This window comes from Mastacembelus armatus, chromosome 7 (genome assembly GCF_900324485.2).
Source record: "Mastacembelus armatus chromosome 7, fMasArm1.2, whole genome shotgun sequence".
NCBI lineage: Eukaryota > Metazoa > Chordata > Actinopteri > Synbranchiformes > Mastacembelidae > Mastacembelus > Mastacembelus armatus.
The window spans coordinates 18,329,754-18,348,373 of NC_046639.1; the positions used below are offsets into that span (position 1 = coordinate 18,329,754).

An 18,620-nucleotide genomic window follows, 5' to 3' on the forward strand; every position below is an offset into this window, starting at 1 on the left:
AGATACTATCAATGTATTATTGTAAATGGTGAATGGCGTCTATATTCTTATGTGGTATTCTGAAATCAATTTATGATCAACTTATACTATACCATCCCTCTGTCTGAAAGGCACCTTATTCTACATTTTGCGAAAAATGTGAACAAAAAAAATGTGAACAATTATGTTTACCCTGAAGGATATCAGAAATGAAGATTCCATGTCCTATGCTAACAAAGTGATCTAGTTTGGGTGGAAAATTAACCTTTATTTTATCCTCATTTACCGGTGACAACTGTCAGTCAATTCGCCAGACACACGCATTTTTGTGTTTTCAAAGGCTTGTGATGTTCCGATAGCAAATAATTTGTCCCTTAGTCTCACTGTCACAGCTTTTGTACTTCAATGTTATATTCATGTAGCTTTACTTGGAATAAAGAGGAATTCCTTCATCTGAGCACTATAGCATTAATAAATAAAAGTTCTAATTTTGAGATGTAAAGACCAGTAAATAAATAAAAATAGCAATCACAGCTACTCTTGCCATCCATAGTAAATGTCCATTGTCTTCTTGTTGTAGCTTACGGTTTAGTAAATGTGTCACTACGCACTAATCTAGATGTAACTATTACAACTGCATCCATTAGCAGAAACCAATGCATTTGCCTCCATATGTTCACTGAGTGAGTCGCAGAAGATACATCAGGTTTCAGGCTACTGCTCAGCTCATGGTCTTACAGCTTTGGTTATAGAATTTTTGTCTGGATAATTTCAAATTTTAAAAATGATCAATTTTCCACACAAAGTCAATATTTTAAGTAATCTGCTTCCTGGAGAAATGCAGAAACTGTTACTTTGGGAATTCTAACCTCACATAAAAATAATACTGTAGCTCCCAAGGTCATTAAAGGTAAAGAACCAATGATACAAAATACTCTGTTTCCCAGACTGCACCCTGTTTGGCACCTTTCAGCATAATCTCCTGCACTGGCAATGTACACGATCACATGATAGAGTAGAGTTGATGAATAATTTCTGACAAATTGAGGCTTATATTTTCTTATATACTGGCATACTTGATAATAAGGGGGGTTTTCACTGCTTTAGTACAAATGGTCAAATAAATCCCACAATAAATAAATCATTGAGAAAAAGGTCACCTATCCCCATTTTAATGTCTCAATCCAAAACAACAGCCTGTGCGGAAACCCTGTAATCCACTAAAGGTTTTTACTATTTTTTGCAAAACACAAAGGTAAAAAGACACCTGTAGTTTTTGTTATGATGGCTTATTTAAAGTTTTAAAAAAGTTAGTTGTTCATGTAGAAAGTAAAGTCTTCAGTAACCTTCACTAATGCACTTTTTGTGGCCAAATGATTGCTGGATTGGGGTTTATGCAATTTCAACCATAGACTTTCATTAGCTATTGCACAGGTTATGCATGCCTGTCTAAAACACATATTAATGCTAACCACTTCTGCTTCTCAGTAGCGCCTCATGGCTTGTAAATATGTTTACAGCCAAAACAATGGTACAAATGTTTTTGTGTGAAAAACAAAGTGGTGCAAGACTAGTATGATTTCTGGAATATAATAAAAGGGCTCATCCCATTCTCAGGCTTCCTAAAACCTGAACTGTCCCTTCAGCTAACATTGTGTTAGCATTGGGTGCTAATGCAGTTCTCAGGCACTGTTCCTTTCACATCTGGTCCCTGAACCATTTGTCCACTGATTTACAAATTCCTACTCACAATATGACACAAACACTTCCTCTGTCAATGAAGAACTACAGACATGTCCCCTGGAGTTTCAGGTCGCCACTGAAGGGACCTACAAAGGGGAGATGGACTTAGGCCTATGTAGGAGTTCACCGTAATGTTATGGATAACGCTATGATTTACGTTCTGGTGTTAGATGCTCCTCGGGCAGGTTTTTTAAGCAGAAATTGCCCTTACAGGGAACAAGTCGCCCCAATGTCTTTGAGTATGTGTAAGGGTCTTTCTACCTGCGGGGGAAGTGAATGTGAAAATAACACAGGCTGAGTAATTTCCTCTTCCCCGCTCTCAATGCTCGCCTTCGCACCAAGTGGCCACTTTGATACACCTGCATTTGCCCTCCTGCACCTCCTACTCCTCTCCTCTTCCCTCTCCTGCTGCCTCTCACTACTGCTCCCCGGTGGCTCGCCACCGTTCTTGACTTTTGCCTCCTCATACAACCGTGCTGATCCGGCTGACTGGTTTCGATTTGGGACCGCCCCCTTGCCCTCCCCCCGCCCCTGGGTGCGGGGAGAGCGGGGCGGTTGATGGGGGAGGTAATGGAGAGTGCGGTGGGGGAGGTGGGATGGAGGAGAGGGGTGGATACTGAGGAGCGTAGGGCTGTGAAGCTGCCTGGTTGACAAGTCGCGCCGAGGGCGTCTGGGGAGGTGGGGAGAAGATGAAGTGAGTGGCAGGGGAGGCGGAGGGGGAAGGGCTGAGGGGGGAGTGTGTGTGCACGGCGTGGTTGTGGGAGTGGGTGTGAGCGTGGGGGTGGGGCTGAGAGTGCGAGATGGTTAGTGGGAGCTTGGCGCCTCCGCCCGGCCGCCCAACCATAGGGTGCGAGTGGCAGAGTCCGTGTGGGGTAGTAGGGGTGACAGGGGAGTGTGGGGACAGAGGTGGGGGCGTGGTGAATCCCGAGCCCATGTTGTAGCGTGGGTGCTGGGCGGCGCAGTGTTGCATCCTCTGATGTTGCTGGGTATGAGAGGGAGCGCAGCCGGGCGGGCCCTGCCGCCGGGGTGCAGAGAACCTGTGCGAGAGGGCGTGGTGCTGTGGGACGCTTTGCATGTGATAGCGGTGATGGTGGTGATAGGGTGGGGGTGGTGTCTGCTGTTGCTGGTGCCCAATAACACTGACTCCGCCTCCTCCATTGTTGCCGTGGCAATACTGGGCGTGTAAAGCCTGGAGTTTGGATGGGCCCCCGCCCGAACCTCCTCCCCCTCCAACTCCTCCCGAGTCCGACTGACCGAGGTTGGCCGATGGGGAGGGGCATGGGGAAGGGGAGGATGGGTGGGGGATGGGAGGTGCGGGGGCGGGGTAGTGGGGGGGTGATGATATCATCAGGGGACTCGGCGGACCCTGAGGAGTTGGTGATGTCATCGTCAGGGGACCAGGAACCTTGCCTCTGCGGCTGCCGAAAAAATTCCCCAGCAGGCTGCTGCCAGTTGGGCCTCCCACCCCTGCCATCCCTCCTACGCCCCCAGCCCCTCCCCCGCTCACGAGTGGGGAGATGGTGACCCCACCCTGGTTGTGACAGAGCCCCGGCCCACCCCCCACCCCCGTACCGGGGCTCTGAGTAGGGCGGTGTGGCCGGTAGGCTGCTGGAGATGAAGGGACCATCATTGGGCTGTAGGAAAGACCTCCAGCAGGCAGGGGACGCTGCTGGTGAGGCCGAGGGCTGCTAATAATGGAGCCCTGAGAGAAGGATGAGGCAGGAGAAGACAAGGAATTTGATAGGCAAGAAAGGAAACAAGAAAAGAAAGAATACGAATGAAATACAGAACCAGGCTAAATGTAAGCTAGTTTTCAGGTTAATTTTCTCTAATTCAGTTCATTTCAGTGTGGTATAAAAACCTGAACTTGAAATGTTGTACTCAGTCAGAAGAGAGATATCCTTTTTTATCTGTTTTGAAAATATCTTTCTGTTGGTGTATTCACAGAATATTAAACATTGCCTTTCATCCTCAAACTTTATACCCACACTAGTGGCAAAACTGTTTGGACTGGTTCACCACATAGGTCCAGTCTGAAAAACAGCCATTCTTTGGATTTTAACAAGATTCTGTGGACATTCATGGTCCAAAGATGGGGTTCAGCAATCCTCTGACTTTTCTTCCAGTGCCATCATTGAGGCATCTTCACATTAGAGCAGTATAACAAAGAAAGACATTGGATTGAATTAGCAATTGTTAGCATGCTAACATGCTAAGGGTCATGAACTAAAATGTCTGACAGGTCAAACATTTATCATAAGCAGAAAATTAATCAATAAATTAGTCAAATGATCAATTCCAACTGTGTTAGTGTTAAAACTCTGAGATTTCAGGCCAGGGGAAGAAAATACCTTCACATTGTTAATTTTGCCACCTGGTTTTGATGAAAATATTTTTATTTTAGTCACTTGATTTTGATCATTTTGTCCTGCATTCTTAATGGTTTACCACTGTTACAGGTCCTAGTTTGTCCCTGTATTCTGCAGAAACTGGATTCAGTCAGATATGGACTGTGAAGGTATAAAGACGTTGCCGTAAGATGCTCATTACTTCATGTCTTTCACTTTATCCCCTACTTTTTATTCAGGACCCTGGTGTCATAACCCTGTGTTGTCCCGTGATTTACATTGTCAGTCTATTTATAGTTCTAAGGTTTTCTGAAAAACCTCTGAAGGTCTACACAAACAATGTCACTGAGAACTGCAGTTAAGTAATATGGAGTGCACGCCTGAATATCATGCAAGCTGATTGGATGATCAAACATTTTCAAAACACTGTGCTTACAAAAACAGACAGACATCCATGCATGTTTGCTTCCATGCAGAAGTTGGAGAAATGTGTTTCACCTTTAGGACTGATGAAACGTCACAGTACATTTACATGGGACAAAGAAACATGCAGTCAGCAGGGTGTGTGTGTCACGCTGCTGCAGCATGCTGGGAGGGCAAGTCATGCAAGCTTTCACCCTCACCCCTCCAAACTTACTTCAATGGTACTGTCCAATGACCCCACACTGTTCCTACGACCTCGCTTCCCTGTTACCCAATCAGAATGAGGCAGAGTTAAAATTTGTTCCCAGGAAATAGTTTCCAACACGTAACCCAAAAAATCCATAAAGTTCTTTTTGTGTAAACAATAAATAAATAACACACACGTTAATCAGTGAGCTTTAGATGTGTTGGTAGGTGTATTTCTGAACGTCGACAGCGTAACACAAATTGTTTAACCCTGCTTTCAATCTTTGTGCCAAACTAAGCTAACCACACCTCACTCTAGCTGTAAATGTAGTTAAGTATTAAAACACAAAAGTACTCTGTGCCGAAAAATACCCCTGCGACTGTATATTATATATGTGATATTTGTAAGCAGTATTTTATTGATATAGCTGTTTGAATGATTATTCTTTTCACATTTAATTAATTGATACACAATCAGTCAATTGTAAAAGGTCTGAAAATATATAAAAATACTGTCACAATTATCCAGAGCCCAGAGTGAAACTTTCAGAAGGTTTGTTTTGTCAGATGTAGTGCAGTAAACATACATCTACCTCTGACATGTAGCAGAGTAGAAGTATCAAATTCCAAAAGTCAAGTAGCTTAAATTTTCATTTAAAGGTACGGTGTGTAAAATGATGAAGATTTATGGAGAGATATTGCAGAGTGCAACCTACTAGGCACCCCTCACCCCCTAACTCCTGTTTGCAGGCACAAGGGAGGGCATGGTGGCTGTCATCTTTAAAACTGGGGTTTTAAAATGGGATTCCTTGTCTAGAGCTAGGGTTTGATTTGCCCATTTTGGGTTACTGTATGTTGGTGCAAAATGGCTGCCTCCGTAAGAGGAGACCCACTCCCTATGTAGATTTAAAAGGCTCATTTTAAGATTAAGAAAATGCAGAAGTTGGTATTTTCTGGTGCTTAAACACTAATGACAACATATTTGTGAATACTATATTCCATTTCTTCTAATAGATCAGTCTAAATATTACATATTATACCTTTAAGTACAGTATTTCAGTATTATTATAATACTGATTATGCTGCATAATTAATATGGGTACTTAAACTGCATTTTACTAATAATCCTTCAAAGACCTTATGTCATTTTAGGATTTTGAATTTGGGACTTTTATTTGTGGTTTAACCTTTATTTAGTTACATGCACAATGCACCACCAGCAGCAGCACAATGTACCACCAGCAGCAGCACAATGCACCACCAGTAGCAGAACAATGCTGATCCTGTTATTGATTCACACCAGCTTATAGGATATCTGTGCATTAACAATATTACTATTGATATTTGCCCATTATTAAAAATCAAAAGATACGAACTAAATAATAGTAATCCACAGTAAAATCACCCTTTTTAGTTTTATGTTGCAGCTCCTGCAGCTGTCCAGTAGGTGGAGACAGAACATCAGAAACACATTAGAGTCCCATTTTCCTGTAATATTATCATGTTAGATTTCGTCACTTTTTCATCAGCTGCATAAAAGCACAGATGTAGGTTTTCTGTGCATCCTAATAAAAAGTTGCAGCAGTAACACAAACAGATTTCTCAGTGAGTGTTTCCTGATATTTCACAGGTAAAAACAAAGAGCTCATGTATCTGTGTGACACGCTCACCTGTCTCAGAGAGGTCTCGCAGTGAGGAGCTGAGCGCTGTGCGTTTAAGTCCATCCACCGATGCATACGTGTCGTCGAGGCTCGGCCTACCCAGGGTACCGTTCACTACATCGCTCTTTACAGGCCCACCTCCTGTGTTGGCTATGCCCCCTGGCATGGCCCCGCCTCCGGGTCCTCCACTCGTCAAAATGCCGGGACGCATCACACCTTTCTGCTTCTCCAGTTCAGCTGGTGGGAGAGAGGGTGTTCAAAACGAGACAAAGTTAGATATGACTGATCACTACAAGCTTCAACTGCTGCCAGTACTAGCACTACTACCATGACTACTGCCTCTGGTACTACTACTACTTCTACTATTACTGCTGCTGCTTCTAGTCCTGCTACTGCTACAAGAGTTTCTTTGGCTCCTTACTACTGTGAATACTAATCTTAAGAGTACTGTTAACCAAATGCTACTTCAGCTGTGTATACCCTCACTATCAAAGTACTGTCACATTACTCATTCTCCCTGCAGTACTCAAGTCGGTCTTCTGCTGCCACTACTACTGGTAGTATGACAACTGTAACTGCTTCTGGGCTTTCAACATGTGTAGTAGTTATACTACAACCAGTACTATAACTCCATAACTGCCATTGCTGCTAATAGAGTACACTTACACTCCACCCTGTACTTCTCCATTTCCTGGACCTCTGCAATGCTCTCGCGGAGGTCAGAGGTGAAGCGGGCTCGGTCCTGCTGGCTCGGAGCCGTGAAGACGATCAGAACCTTCCTCTCTCCTCCAGGGTTTGCTGCCGTCAGTCTGATGCCATGAGGGTAGTCTGGCACACACATACGCACACACACACACACACACACACACACACACACACACACACACACACACACACACAGTTAAAGCAAACCCCCCTGTAGTTGTTACAGTTAGGTGATCAGGTGCGGATCAAGTTCAGAGAAGAAGAACAAGAAAATTTGATGGACTGAAAAGAACAAAGCCATAATCCACCAAACTATCGACAGGGCTATTTGGAGGCCACTTTGGTTTAGCTGCCGCCATGTTTGGTCCCATCACCTGATGTAACGGCAGGAAACACAAGGTACAGCTGAAGCCCATGATGGTATTACTCGTCTTTTAGGCGTCTGTATAAGTTCTATACAAACAGTGACCTGGTGAAGGTAGATAAAACGCTGAGCACTACAGGTAATGTGAATGAGTAAACCATATTTCATAGTAATCCATGTATTAGTTTCTGAAATATTTCAGTCTGCACCTAATAGCTGAAAAGGTAAAGCTTAAAGGGAACTCTGAAAAATCCATTAGCACTCTGTCAAGAATTATGTTCTCACCCTTTGGCGTGGGCCTGCCCTGACTCTACAATAGGAACCCAAATCTGAAGCAGGGTTTTCTTTCCAGAGATCAGGGTTTCTTGATGGATCAAAAATAAATCTGTCAGCAGATGATTCAAGCGACAGAAAATAAATCTAAAATATCTTTACACTAACCAGCATCGACTAATTGTATCTTACAATTATTTTAGATCAACACAATCTAATGTAATTAATATAAACTGCACATGTCCTGTATCAAATCAAGGTGCATCCACCCACACACACACACACACACACACACACACACACACACACACACACACACACACCAGCAGTCCATGCATGATGAATCACATGAGACAATCTGTCCTGGTCACAGTCACCACCACAGCCCGCCAAGTCCCATTTAGCTCCAAATGGAGAACCAGAACTGTCAAGAACAACAACTAAACAACAACAACCAACTAAACAGAACAACAGCACTGCAGCTTCAGCAAACACACTCACGACACCATCAGTGCGGATGGTGTCAAAATAACACCTCAAAATAAGAACTCACAAAGAAGCTGAATACTCACATCTCTAATATAAATCTTCCATTAAACAAAAGACTATTACACAATCACACATTACATTCATTATTTCAACTAGTCAGACATTATTATTTGTGGGCAAGATTTTAAAATTTATTTTGTTTCATCAACCCATTAGCAGCAGGTGATGTATCTAATTGTTTGCTGTTGGAGCAGTCATGAGAAATAAACACATTCAAGAATGCTATTTTTTTAAGTTGATGCACAATGAACTGTACCATTTACATCAAACTCATCTAAGGTTTTAAAGATTTGCAGCCATTTTTTTCTGTTGCTATTTTTCAGCGATGGCTAAATATAAACAATGTCTGTTGCTCACTGCCAGCATGGAGAGGTTGGTGAAAGGACGGCCAAGTAAAGCAGACGACGAACCAACTGCGACGGCTCCAAATGTGGCCGGCTTTCTTTAGGAGCAAACTAAGCTGGTGTGGCCGACAGAGTCTCTTTACTAAAGCAGCAGCTGGACCTTCAGGGGCTCAGCTGGATCCTGGAGAGGAGCTCCAGAGTCGCCCAGTGGAAGCACCAGGGCAGTTTAAGCAAATATGAGGCTGTTCCTCTGTCCAGCACTGTAACAAGGTGCACTGATGACAGGTCAGAGTTTTACTCTGCAGGTGGATGAAGTGTAACAAAGACCAATTATTGATAACCTACACCTGATTTATTGATGCAGATGATGTCATCCCACAAAAAGGGGGCACCACTAAATAGTTAGCTAGCTACCTTTACAATGCAATATGACCATGCCCCCTCATCCTTAAACCCACTTACAACTACAACATTTTGTGCTGTGCTTTTTTGAAAATGGTGGCGGTGTGATTTTGGAGCTGAGCTCCTCAGAGCGAGGTGCTGAGGCAGATCTGAAACGCCACCAACTCCAATCTGCTGCACACAACTGAGAGCCAACTCATCTCTGCTGAAATAGAGGCTTGGAACCCACACACACACCCACCCACACACACACACACACACACACATGCAGGCATGTATAGGAATGAGTCGGCAGCTATGGAGCCTTGTTTTCTAATTGACAGACACATATTTAGGAAATCCTGTGTGCTGTGGTTCCACTGTGTTTCTTTGAAGCAGTGCCGTCACTGGTGCACACACCACACTTCTGTAGACTGATTTCCCTTAATGTGAAGACGAGGCTGGCAGGCAGAGTATCAATCTCTAATTGGACACAGAGGTGATATTATGTTTTGCCAAGTGATTATTAACAGATTGTTGAGAACATGTCCAAATGGGACACAGTCATTTTGGTTCAACATGCATGTTTGGTGCATATTTTAAAACCATCTAGTGTGGTGTACTAAGGTGTACCAGTTAAAAGTTTCACAGCTTCTGGACTCAAAGGTAACTATGGTTTGAGGTGGAGGGGGTGACCCCGTTGCTAGGTCTGACTCATCCTTTTGAAGACTGTGATTGTGGCGTCCCTTTAGCCACTGGGCAAAGCTGACGGCTTCAGTTAAGAGACTGTCAGTATATTTATTAACCCTTAAGAGTCTACCGTCATGCCAGTGTGATCAAATCAGATGACATTTTTCCTCTTCAGTCACCTTTTTTTTTTAAAACTAAAGAAGACACATTGCGCAAATGACCCCACTGTGTTGGGAGCATAACTCTTCACCTGAACAGGGACTTGAACCCTAGACCCTCAAACCAAAAGTCTGATGCTCTACCATCTGAACTACCCAGGCTGCACACCAAAGAACCTCTGGATAAAATACTCAAATCCCCAAACTCCTACAATAATACACAGGTTGACAAATGCATAACCTCACCAGACATTTATCGCATCCATAGACCCCCATAGCTTAGTCCAGAGCCTTAAACTGTCAACTACTCAGATAATAAAATACAGTAGCTACCCTGTGTTTAGCCCACTGGATCTTTTTGCATCCATTCTGCAGTGACCACACCACATCTTACCCCTTCAGTAACAAACCTTTCTGCCTTTTATTCCTTTGTGTGCTCTTTCTGCATCCCCTGATTTGGTCGATATTTTTAACCATCACAAATGTTTCTGTTACTCTAGTGAAGTTATGATCAAATCAGTGGGTTTACAGAGGAAAATGGAACACACAAATATTGGACACATGCCCCTGGGCAGTAACAGGTGCGTATACATTTTGCATGTGCCTGGATGCATTCGCCTCAGTGTATTTGTAGATGGTGTGTATATATTACATCTGTTGTCTTTTCTGTGGGGTAAAAATGGAGAGTTGAACAAGTGCAAAGAAGTAATAGAGATATTAACAATAAAAGGAAGAGTGGCTGAGACAGATGGAGACCGCAGATGGATGAGAGGACGGATGGATAACTGGAGAGAGCTAGGCAGAGCAGAGAAACAGAGAGAGAGAAGCACTTACAGGTGTTCTGGAAGGTGTGGACCTGCATGTCCACCAGGGGGAAGGACTGTCTGAAACTGTACGTCACAGAAGTCTTCTTCTTTTGGAAGATCTTCGTCACCTGAGGAGGAGGAAGGAGAAAAAAAGATGTGGCGAGGAAGAGTTAAGGATTGAGGAACGAGAAGGAAGAGAAGAAAAGAAGATGGAGAGAAGTGTTTATGTTAATTTTCATCTTCATTTGTTTACGTCAAGGTGTTTGAAAGCTCCCACTCTTCCATCTCTTCTTTCTAAACCATAGACATTTCCTCCTGCTTGTTGTTGTCATATTATAAACTACCATCCATCCATCATCTATACCTGCTTATTCCTAATTAGGATCACAGGGATCTGCTGGAGCCTATCAGGACACCCTGGACAGGTCACCAGTCCATCACAGGGCCACATAGAGACAAACAACCTCACACACTCATACTCACTACTATGGGCAATTTAGAGTCACCAATCAACCTGATATACATGTTTTTGGACCGTGGGAGGAAACCAGAGACCTGGAGAAAACCCACACAAGCACAGGGAGAACATGCAAATTCCACACTGCTGGGTTTTGAACCAGGAACCTTCTTGCTGTGAGGCAACAGTCCTAACCACTCCGCCCAACAACCGTACACTCAAAATAAATTAGCACAGAGTCACTGCATCTTCTAAACAAAGACTGTGCTGTCACTCAGCCAAACACATGGAGTCATTTTAGTGGCTGCTTAATTATATCCTGTGTAATTACTTTACTACTAACTCTGTTTTGGGTGTCACTTAAAGGTGCAACACTAATAACGTAATGTTATTAATACTGTTTTTGGACTTTGGAAATGTGAGGTCATTAATTTATTTATTCATTATTTTGATCCGAAAACAAAAACAAAGGCTGCAGATGTTTTATTATTCATTATCTGTCAATCTATATTATGTTGTTATGTCTAAACAGACAATAATGTCCTCAGTGATGGTTTTAAACTTTGTCTGCATGACCATACAAAAATCTTAAAAGGCACACGCACGCACACACACACACACACACACACACACACACTGTGCATTGATTACCATCAGCAGGTCGTTAAACAGGAAGACTTCTCTCTGGTGGATGCCGCTCCTCTGAGCTCGGTTTGGGTCTGGAACCTCGAACAGCTGACAGCAGCACACCAGCCTGCGATGGGGCAGCGACAGAACCTACAGCGCACACACACACACACACACACACAACATAATATTACTGTGAAGCAACAAACTGTAGCTGCAGGTTATCGTTTTTTGTTGTTGCACGTGATGCAGTAAAAGTTTTTTTCTTGATTGATCTGGAGATTGTTTTGTGACTAATGAAGCTGACAAGGTGGAAATAGAGACTGGGGTAAAATTATTTAATTCCCACAATCATTTTCTGTCTACTGACTAATTGATTCATTCCAGTCCTCAGAATAAACTTCTGGATGACTTGAAAACATTCTGGTTTCTTTCATGGTTTGTTTGAAAACCATGAACATGACATGACATGGTTTCTTTCAAATGTTTTCTATGATAAATACAAGAATAAATTACCAACATAGGAAAACTTGCTTCCTTAATATCATAACATTATTTTTAGTAACCAGTTTGTCCTGTATTTCAGGTTTTTGTAATTGTCGTGGAATGAGAGGAAAACTCAGTAAACGTCATGGACTCCTGACTGTTTCGTTGTCACTTCTCTTTTTCTTCACTTTGGCAAATGTATGAGCAGACTTCAAGATGTTTGTTTGTCGGAGGGTCTTACAGGCTTCTTCCCGACCACCATCCTCTCCACCGCCTGGACTTGGGACACGTGGTCGTCGTTGGTCCTCAGCTCCCACTTTTGGATCCTTCCGTAGATCGCCACCAGCAGGTCCCGGGGGATGTCCTGACCATTATCCACGCCTGATGGAAACACAGAGGTCAGGTCTAAGTTTCAGACGTAAAATTATTATGCACAGAAAAACAAAATGGAAAGCACAAAAGCCGTGTCCCAACTGATGATTTAGACTCACATCATGATTAAACAGTGATGATTCAGTGACATACATGAAGCAAGTCGACTGCTGAGTCTGCTTCACTACAGCGCTAACTCCTTCACAGAAAAACTGCTCTGCTACGAATGTGAAGTGACGCTGTTGGCAGTTTTTAAGCTGCCTGACAGAAAACGTGGATTCAACAACTGCAGCAGAGACGCACTTTTTTTTTTTTTTACAGAGGAGAAGCTTGAACAAATTTTTATCTCCGGTCGTTGGTGCAATACACCAGGAACACAAAATACACACTGCACTTTTACTAATTAACAAATGTTACTGCAGACTTTTATAGATATTCCATCTGTAGAGAAATATTAAGGTGTATGAATAAATATGGAAATGTGTTTATAGATACTGTCCTCTCAATAATAAGGAGAGTGGTTCGTTAACATTAAAACTGGCTTTTTTAAACATTTTGCACATGAATTGATAAATATAATAAATTATTAAAAGCTGATTTAATAAATTAAATGAGATGAAATGTTGCACAACCATTAAAGGTGTCACATAATTCTCTTTGCCTTTGTCTCCACAATCTGCTCTGAATAAACTCTGACCGTTAGGGGCGATGCCAACAGTTTCTGCTCTGTTCCGCCGAGGACAGGACACAGGGGTGATCGACGGACTGACCTCGCAGGTTCTTGATGAAGTCCTCGAGCTTCATCTTCCTCTCCGGCTTGACATTGGGGCTGTACATGTCTGTGTTGAGGAGGATGATGGCAAAGGCCAGGATGAAGATGGTGTCTGGATTCTGGAACTGCCGGATCAGCACCGGGTTACAAACACAGTACCGCTGACTGCAGAGAGGCAGAGACAGTGGAAATGAAAAAAACAAAAAAACAAACAAAAAACGGTGTCTTCTCTGGGATTCAAACTCGTGGTGCGGTTTGGTACCTGAAGGCCTCCACCAGTCGCTCCACCCGCTGAGCTTCACCCTGAACTTTAATCTGAGCTTGGAACTTCCTCAGAGCGTCATCAAGATCCATCCCTGAGAAGTCCATTTCATCCAGGACACAGCTACACACAGACAAGACACACCGAACCATCTACGTCAAACAGCATCCGAACCCCCACCCCTCACATCTCTCTGGTGTCATAAAGGGGGGTTCTGTCCAACACCTTTTAAGACCTTTTCACAATCAGGGCCACTTCATGCAATAACTGGAACATCTAGTTTGTTTAAAGCAGAATATTCAGGCAAAACAGAAAAACCAAAAAGCCCAACAAAACAACTGTACTAAACAAACACAAAAAATACGACAACATTTCCCACAAAATCCCCTTGTTTTGAGTCACAGGATACTGCCACTCATTTAACCTAAAGCAAACTGCCCTGTTGTGTATTGCACAACAAAGAGCCTGGAATGGCAGAAGGTCCTGACGCCGCAGGACTTTGTGGCTCTATCTAGCGTCAGGTTACTCACTCCAGGACGTCCTTGTTGAACTGCTGCCGGCTGCCCAGGAACTCTCCAATCATCTGCCTGCTCAGCCCTTTCCTCTCCAGGATGAACCTAGCAATGCCCACAGGTGTGTCCGACACAAACCCCCTCTCAATCAGGTACTGGATCCCCTTCTCTGGCTTCCTGTAGAAAACAGGAGACATGCCCTTTAAGCTGTTTTCAACTTTCTTTGTTATTCCTGACTTTCACTTTATTTTCGACACTGTTTTGATGATCAAAGTGTGAAAAATAAAGCTGAAATGGGGCCCTCTTGTGGACATTATGCATAAACATACTTGTTGAACAAGTTGAGTCCGATGCGGTACTGCCGCCGCTGCACCACGTCATTGTTGAAGGCGGGAGAGTCCCAGCTGTGTCGGCTCTCTCTCTGATAGGTCTGTTTCCCTAGTGTGGCCCCTCCTATTGGCTCACGCAGGCTGTCCCGGGATGAGGAGCCGGAGCTGCAGTTGTTGACTGTGGTGTCGTCGTTGGAGTTGGTGGTGGTGGAATTGACGCTTTCGTTATCTCCGTCCGAGCAGAGCAGGTGGTGGTGATGGAGGTGGGGATGGTGGCCGTGGTGCTGTTGCTGCGCCTCCAGGTTCTGGAGTGCAGAGGAGGAGGAGGAAGACAGCGGCGAGGGGGTGAGCGGTGGCGGCAGGGGCGATAGAGGGGTGAGCGGGGGTAAAGGGGAGGGCAGTGGGGAAGAGGGAGGTTCTGGGTAAGCATGGGGGAGGTGGTGGTGTTGGTGGTGCAGATGGTGGTAGTGGTGCTGTGCAAAGTGGTGTGCATGTTGCATGTAAGCGCTGCCATCATGGTGCATGTGCATGATATGTGGCTGGCTGTACTGCGGGTGGTGGTGGAGGATGGTGGGGAGATGGGGGATGGGAGACGGATGAGGGTGAGGGTGAGGGTGAGGGTGAGGGTGAGGGTGAGGATGAGGATGAGGATGAGGATGAGGGTGGGGTTGTTGGAGTGGCTGGGGCAGCGGGTGTGAGGGTAGGGTCCGGGCTGAAGGCATTGGCAGGGGGACATTGGAGGGGCTGCGTGTTTGTCCCTGTGCTGTGGCGACCGAGCGACCGTTCGGTTTGTGTTTGATGGTTCCCTGCGGCGAGTCGGCTTCACTACTTCCTCCTCCTCCTCGCTCATCCTCTCCGCTCTCACCTTCTGCTCCTCCTCTCCTCTCCCTCTCTCCTCCTCGCTCGACCCCTGACGGCTCCTGTTCGTAAACCAGGCGTCCAATGGAGCCGCGTTCAGACCTGGAGATAGGAACAATAAGGTTAAAGAATAAAATACGCAGTGAATGTAATCACAGCTCTCTGATTGGCTGTGCTGACCTGTCACTCATGTCCACTGAGCTATCACTGGGTGGCTCGATGGTCAGGACAGGGAGGTGTCCTCCTCCTCCTCCCCCTCCCGCCCTGCCTCTGTACTCCCCCCGACACTCAGTGCAGGGGGTGCTGCTTCTCCTGCTGGCATTGCTGCCTCCCTCTGTCTCCCTGCTGTCCTCTCTCCCCCCTGCACCTCCTCCTGCTCCTCCTCCCCCTCCGCCCCAGTACTCTGTATCAGAACTGGAGGCGGGGCGGGACAGCGGCGAGGATGGTGGGCGGGAGAGTGGCGAGGAGGGGAGGCAGCCTTCGTCCATGTAGAGGGTGACATCGCTGAAGGAGGTGGCGGTGCTGTCCTCATGCATGGCAGCACCTCCTCCCACGCCTCCTCTCCCTCCTACTCCTCCCGGCCGGCCCGCGGCGCGCTGGGATGATGTATTGGTGCTGCGCCATGCACACTGTCTGTAATCCTCTTCCTCATCCTCCTCCTCCTCCTCCCCTTCTTCCTCCTCTTCTTCCTCTTCTTCGTCTCCCTCCTCTTCATCCTCCTCCTCATCCTCCTCTCCCTCTCCTCCGGCCTCCTGGGAGTCTTCACGTCCAGACTGGCAGGTGAGGGAGTCGTCCATGGAGTCGGCCAGAGACTTCACCTGCAGTCCACACACACACACACACAATTCACACATGCACTTACAATTCCATCAGTTCAGCGACATGATCAACACATGTTTTTGGAGCTTAGCTGAAGGTAAAGGCTCAGAAAGTCATAAAAATGTGTCCACCTGCTTGGAGAAGGAGTCGTCCATGTCTCCAGCGTCCTCGGAGCCCTGCTGACCTGCTGACCCCTGAACCTGCGGTGGGCGCTCATCAAACGAGTACTGGAACCACACAGAAATAACACAAGATGTCACAGTGGACCTGACGACGATGTTTTTGAGCTGGGACACTTCGTCTTTCTTATTGCTGATATGTTTGCTGATATTTGTTTTCAGAGCTGTGGTTTACAGTAGCAGTCAGATTTTTCTTTTGTTCTACTCATAAATTTAAGAAAATTTAAGAAAATACTGTAAAGAGAAAGTCAACATAAAGTCTTCCATCCTCCTCACGTTTTATACATGGTATTGTGTTTTCGATTTGATATGACTTGAACTGGGTAAAATCACCAAAATTACCATTTTTATACAACAATCTAGAGTAGTATTTTTAGATTCATTGCTTAAAAATCAAAAACTGGAATCTGTCATTTCCAACAGTCCTCAGATTCTTCCCTGTGGCTTCAAACTGAGCCCACTGCTTCTTGCTTGCTCTAATTCTCCTGGGATGTGTCCAGAACCTGACTGGAGTCCAAACTGATCAAACTCATCTGGACAGACTGATCACTGGACAGAGTTTAGAAAGACAGACATCTGTGTATATAAGACCCCACAGTTCACACTGCAGGTCAGGACAGAAACCGGGACCTGAAGTTCAGGAACTCTGTAGACTCTGTGATCAGACTGTGCTGAGACCTAGATCAGGACCAGGGGATAAAACCAGATCTAAAGCTCTGAATGTTCCCAGGAGAAATAACGCTTCCATCCAGTCAAGTTGTCTCTGCAGGAAGAACAGGATAAACTGCACAAATCCAGGTGTGGAGACTGAAGCTGTAAGCGCTGCCAAAGGAGCGTCTACAGAGGACTGAATTAAAGGGCTAAACTAGAGATTTCAGTTTGGGGTTTTTAACAAATCTGCAAAACCTTATACAAACATACCTGTATCACTCTGCATGAGACATCCAATCAGTTTGTCCTTGTTTTCTGATTTTTATTAGTATTTGAAGCCAGTTGCTATCATACCTCACTGAGGACCAGACCTTAGGGGCTTCAGTGTTTATGTGTACCTGCAGCCTCATGTTGGACAGGATGATGCGCCGGGTCATCCTGCTCTCGGAGGCAGAGCTGCGAAGCCTCTCAAAGTTCTTGTTCATGCGGTACTGCCTGAACGCTGTCTGGATCGTCCTCGCTGCGCGCCGGGACACGAACTGGCCCCCGTACTTTCTCTCCAACATCTCCACCTATTACAAAGTATCATCATACACAGGAACCAATGGGAGCCAATATTATGACACATCACCACCACATGTTATTCTACATCATATGAAGGGCCAATTTGATGTTGGTAGCAAACACCTGACAGAGAAAAGAAGTAAAAAAGAAACTAGGATTCATGTATATGGGTATCAGGAACCAGGTGCAGGTCAGGGTTAGGGTATGGGTAAAGGGCATAATTCTTGTTAGTTTTATACAGATGTTTGAAACCCTAATTAAAAGTGCCCATAGGTCCATGTTTGGCTGGGGCTGCAGGTGTTTCTGTTGAGGTTCACCTTCTTGTCCTGGAGGTCTGTAGAGAGCTCATAGCTGTCAGATAGAGCCTTGCAGCGTTTGCTCTCCTCCTCCTCTTGCTTGCGGAGCGCCAGGCTGGCAGGCTGGTGTCGGCTGCGCTGAGCCCAGGTCAGGCTCGCTGGGCTGGGGGGAGAGATGGGAGAGCTACCCTGGAGGAGGACAAGGGGAGGTGACGGAGGCTGAATAAGTTTCATACTCCAGAATCAGTCGTGAACAAATTATTATCTACAGGTAGAGACAATATAAGTTAAGAGTCGGTGCGAACTAACACTGATTAGGAAGGGCTCAGTGTTCACATTAGATGCCAGGAGCCACAGTCTGTGTATTTGTACTGCACTTATGGAGTATTTCTTGTCTCTATCTTTTATTTGAAAGTAATGTTGTGTGAAATGTACCTTTACTTTGCTACTGTGCTTAAGTATAAAAAATAGAAAAAATAATCAAAACTAAATCCAACTTCACTAAATGTAAAATGCCACAGCTTTCATGACTGCAGACCTGTTGTGTGTGTTTTTCCTGTTCATACCTGCGTGTGGGAGGTTCCCAGGGGCCCGCTGGTGGAGGCAGAGCTGTAGGGGTCACAGGGGCTGGAGAGCGGGCTGTTGCTATAGCGATGGAAGGGAGGCTGATGGCCAAGGGACGAATCAGAAAAAGTGAGCGCCTCTGGACACTGAGCGTCACCCTCCACACTGAGAGAGAGAACACACAGAGACATTCAATCACATCAGGTCAAACCTTCTGTTTCCTGAGAGAGAATCAAACAAGGACTGGAAATGTGATCTAACA

The 18,620-nt window shown here is 45.1% G+C and overlaps 1 protein-coding gene across 1 annotated transcript in view; it reads right to left on the reverse strand.

Annotated features, from left to right (window-relative positions):
• Positions 1-1,694: 1,694 nt before the first annotated feature.
• The window catches only part of LOC113146025 (IQ motif and SEC7 domain-containing protein 2-like), a 95,103-nt gene continuing 78,177 nt past the window's right edge, over positions 1,695-18,620 (reverse strand). The window contains exons 2-17 of the mRNA XM_026333224.1: positions 18,361-18,523; positions 17,816-17,983; positions 17,333-17,506; positions 16,236-16,331; positions 15,466-16,103; positions 14,428-15,387; positions 14,117-14,275; positions 13,587-13,709; positions 13,323-13,489; positions 12,422-12,561; positions 11,719-11,844; positions 10,639-10,738; positions 7,007-7,168; positions 6,350-6,577; positions 4,708-4,757; positions 1,695-3,424 (exon numbers count right to left, since the gene is read on the reverse strand). Of these exons, the coding sequence (XP_026189009.1) occupies positions 2,186-3,424; positions 4,708-4,757; positions 6,350-6,577; positions 7,007-7,168; positions 10,639-10,738; positions 11,719-11,844; positions 12,422-12,561; positions 13,323-13,489; positions 13,587-13,709; positions 14,117-14,275; positions 14,428-15,387; positions 15,466-16,103; positions 16,236-16,331; positions 17,333-17,506; positions 17,816-17,983; positions 18,361-18,523 (4,693 nt within the window). The 3' untranslated portion in view covers positions 1,695-2,185. The remainder of the gene's footprint in view (positions 3,425-4,707; positions 4,758-6,349; positions 6,578-7,006; positions 7,169-10,638; positions 10,739-11,718; positions 11,845-12,421; positions 12,562-13,322; positions 13,490-13,586; positions 13,710-14,116; positions 14,276-14,427; positions 15,388-15,465; positions 16,104-16,235; positions 16,332-17,332; positions 17,507-17,815; positions 17,984-18,360; positions 18,524-18,620) is intronic.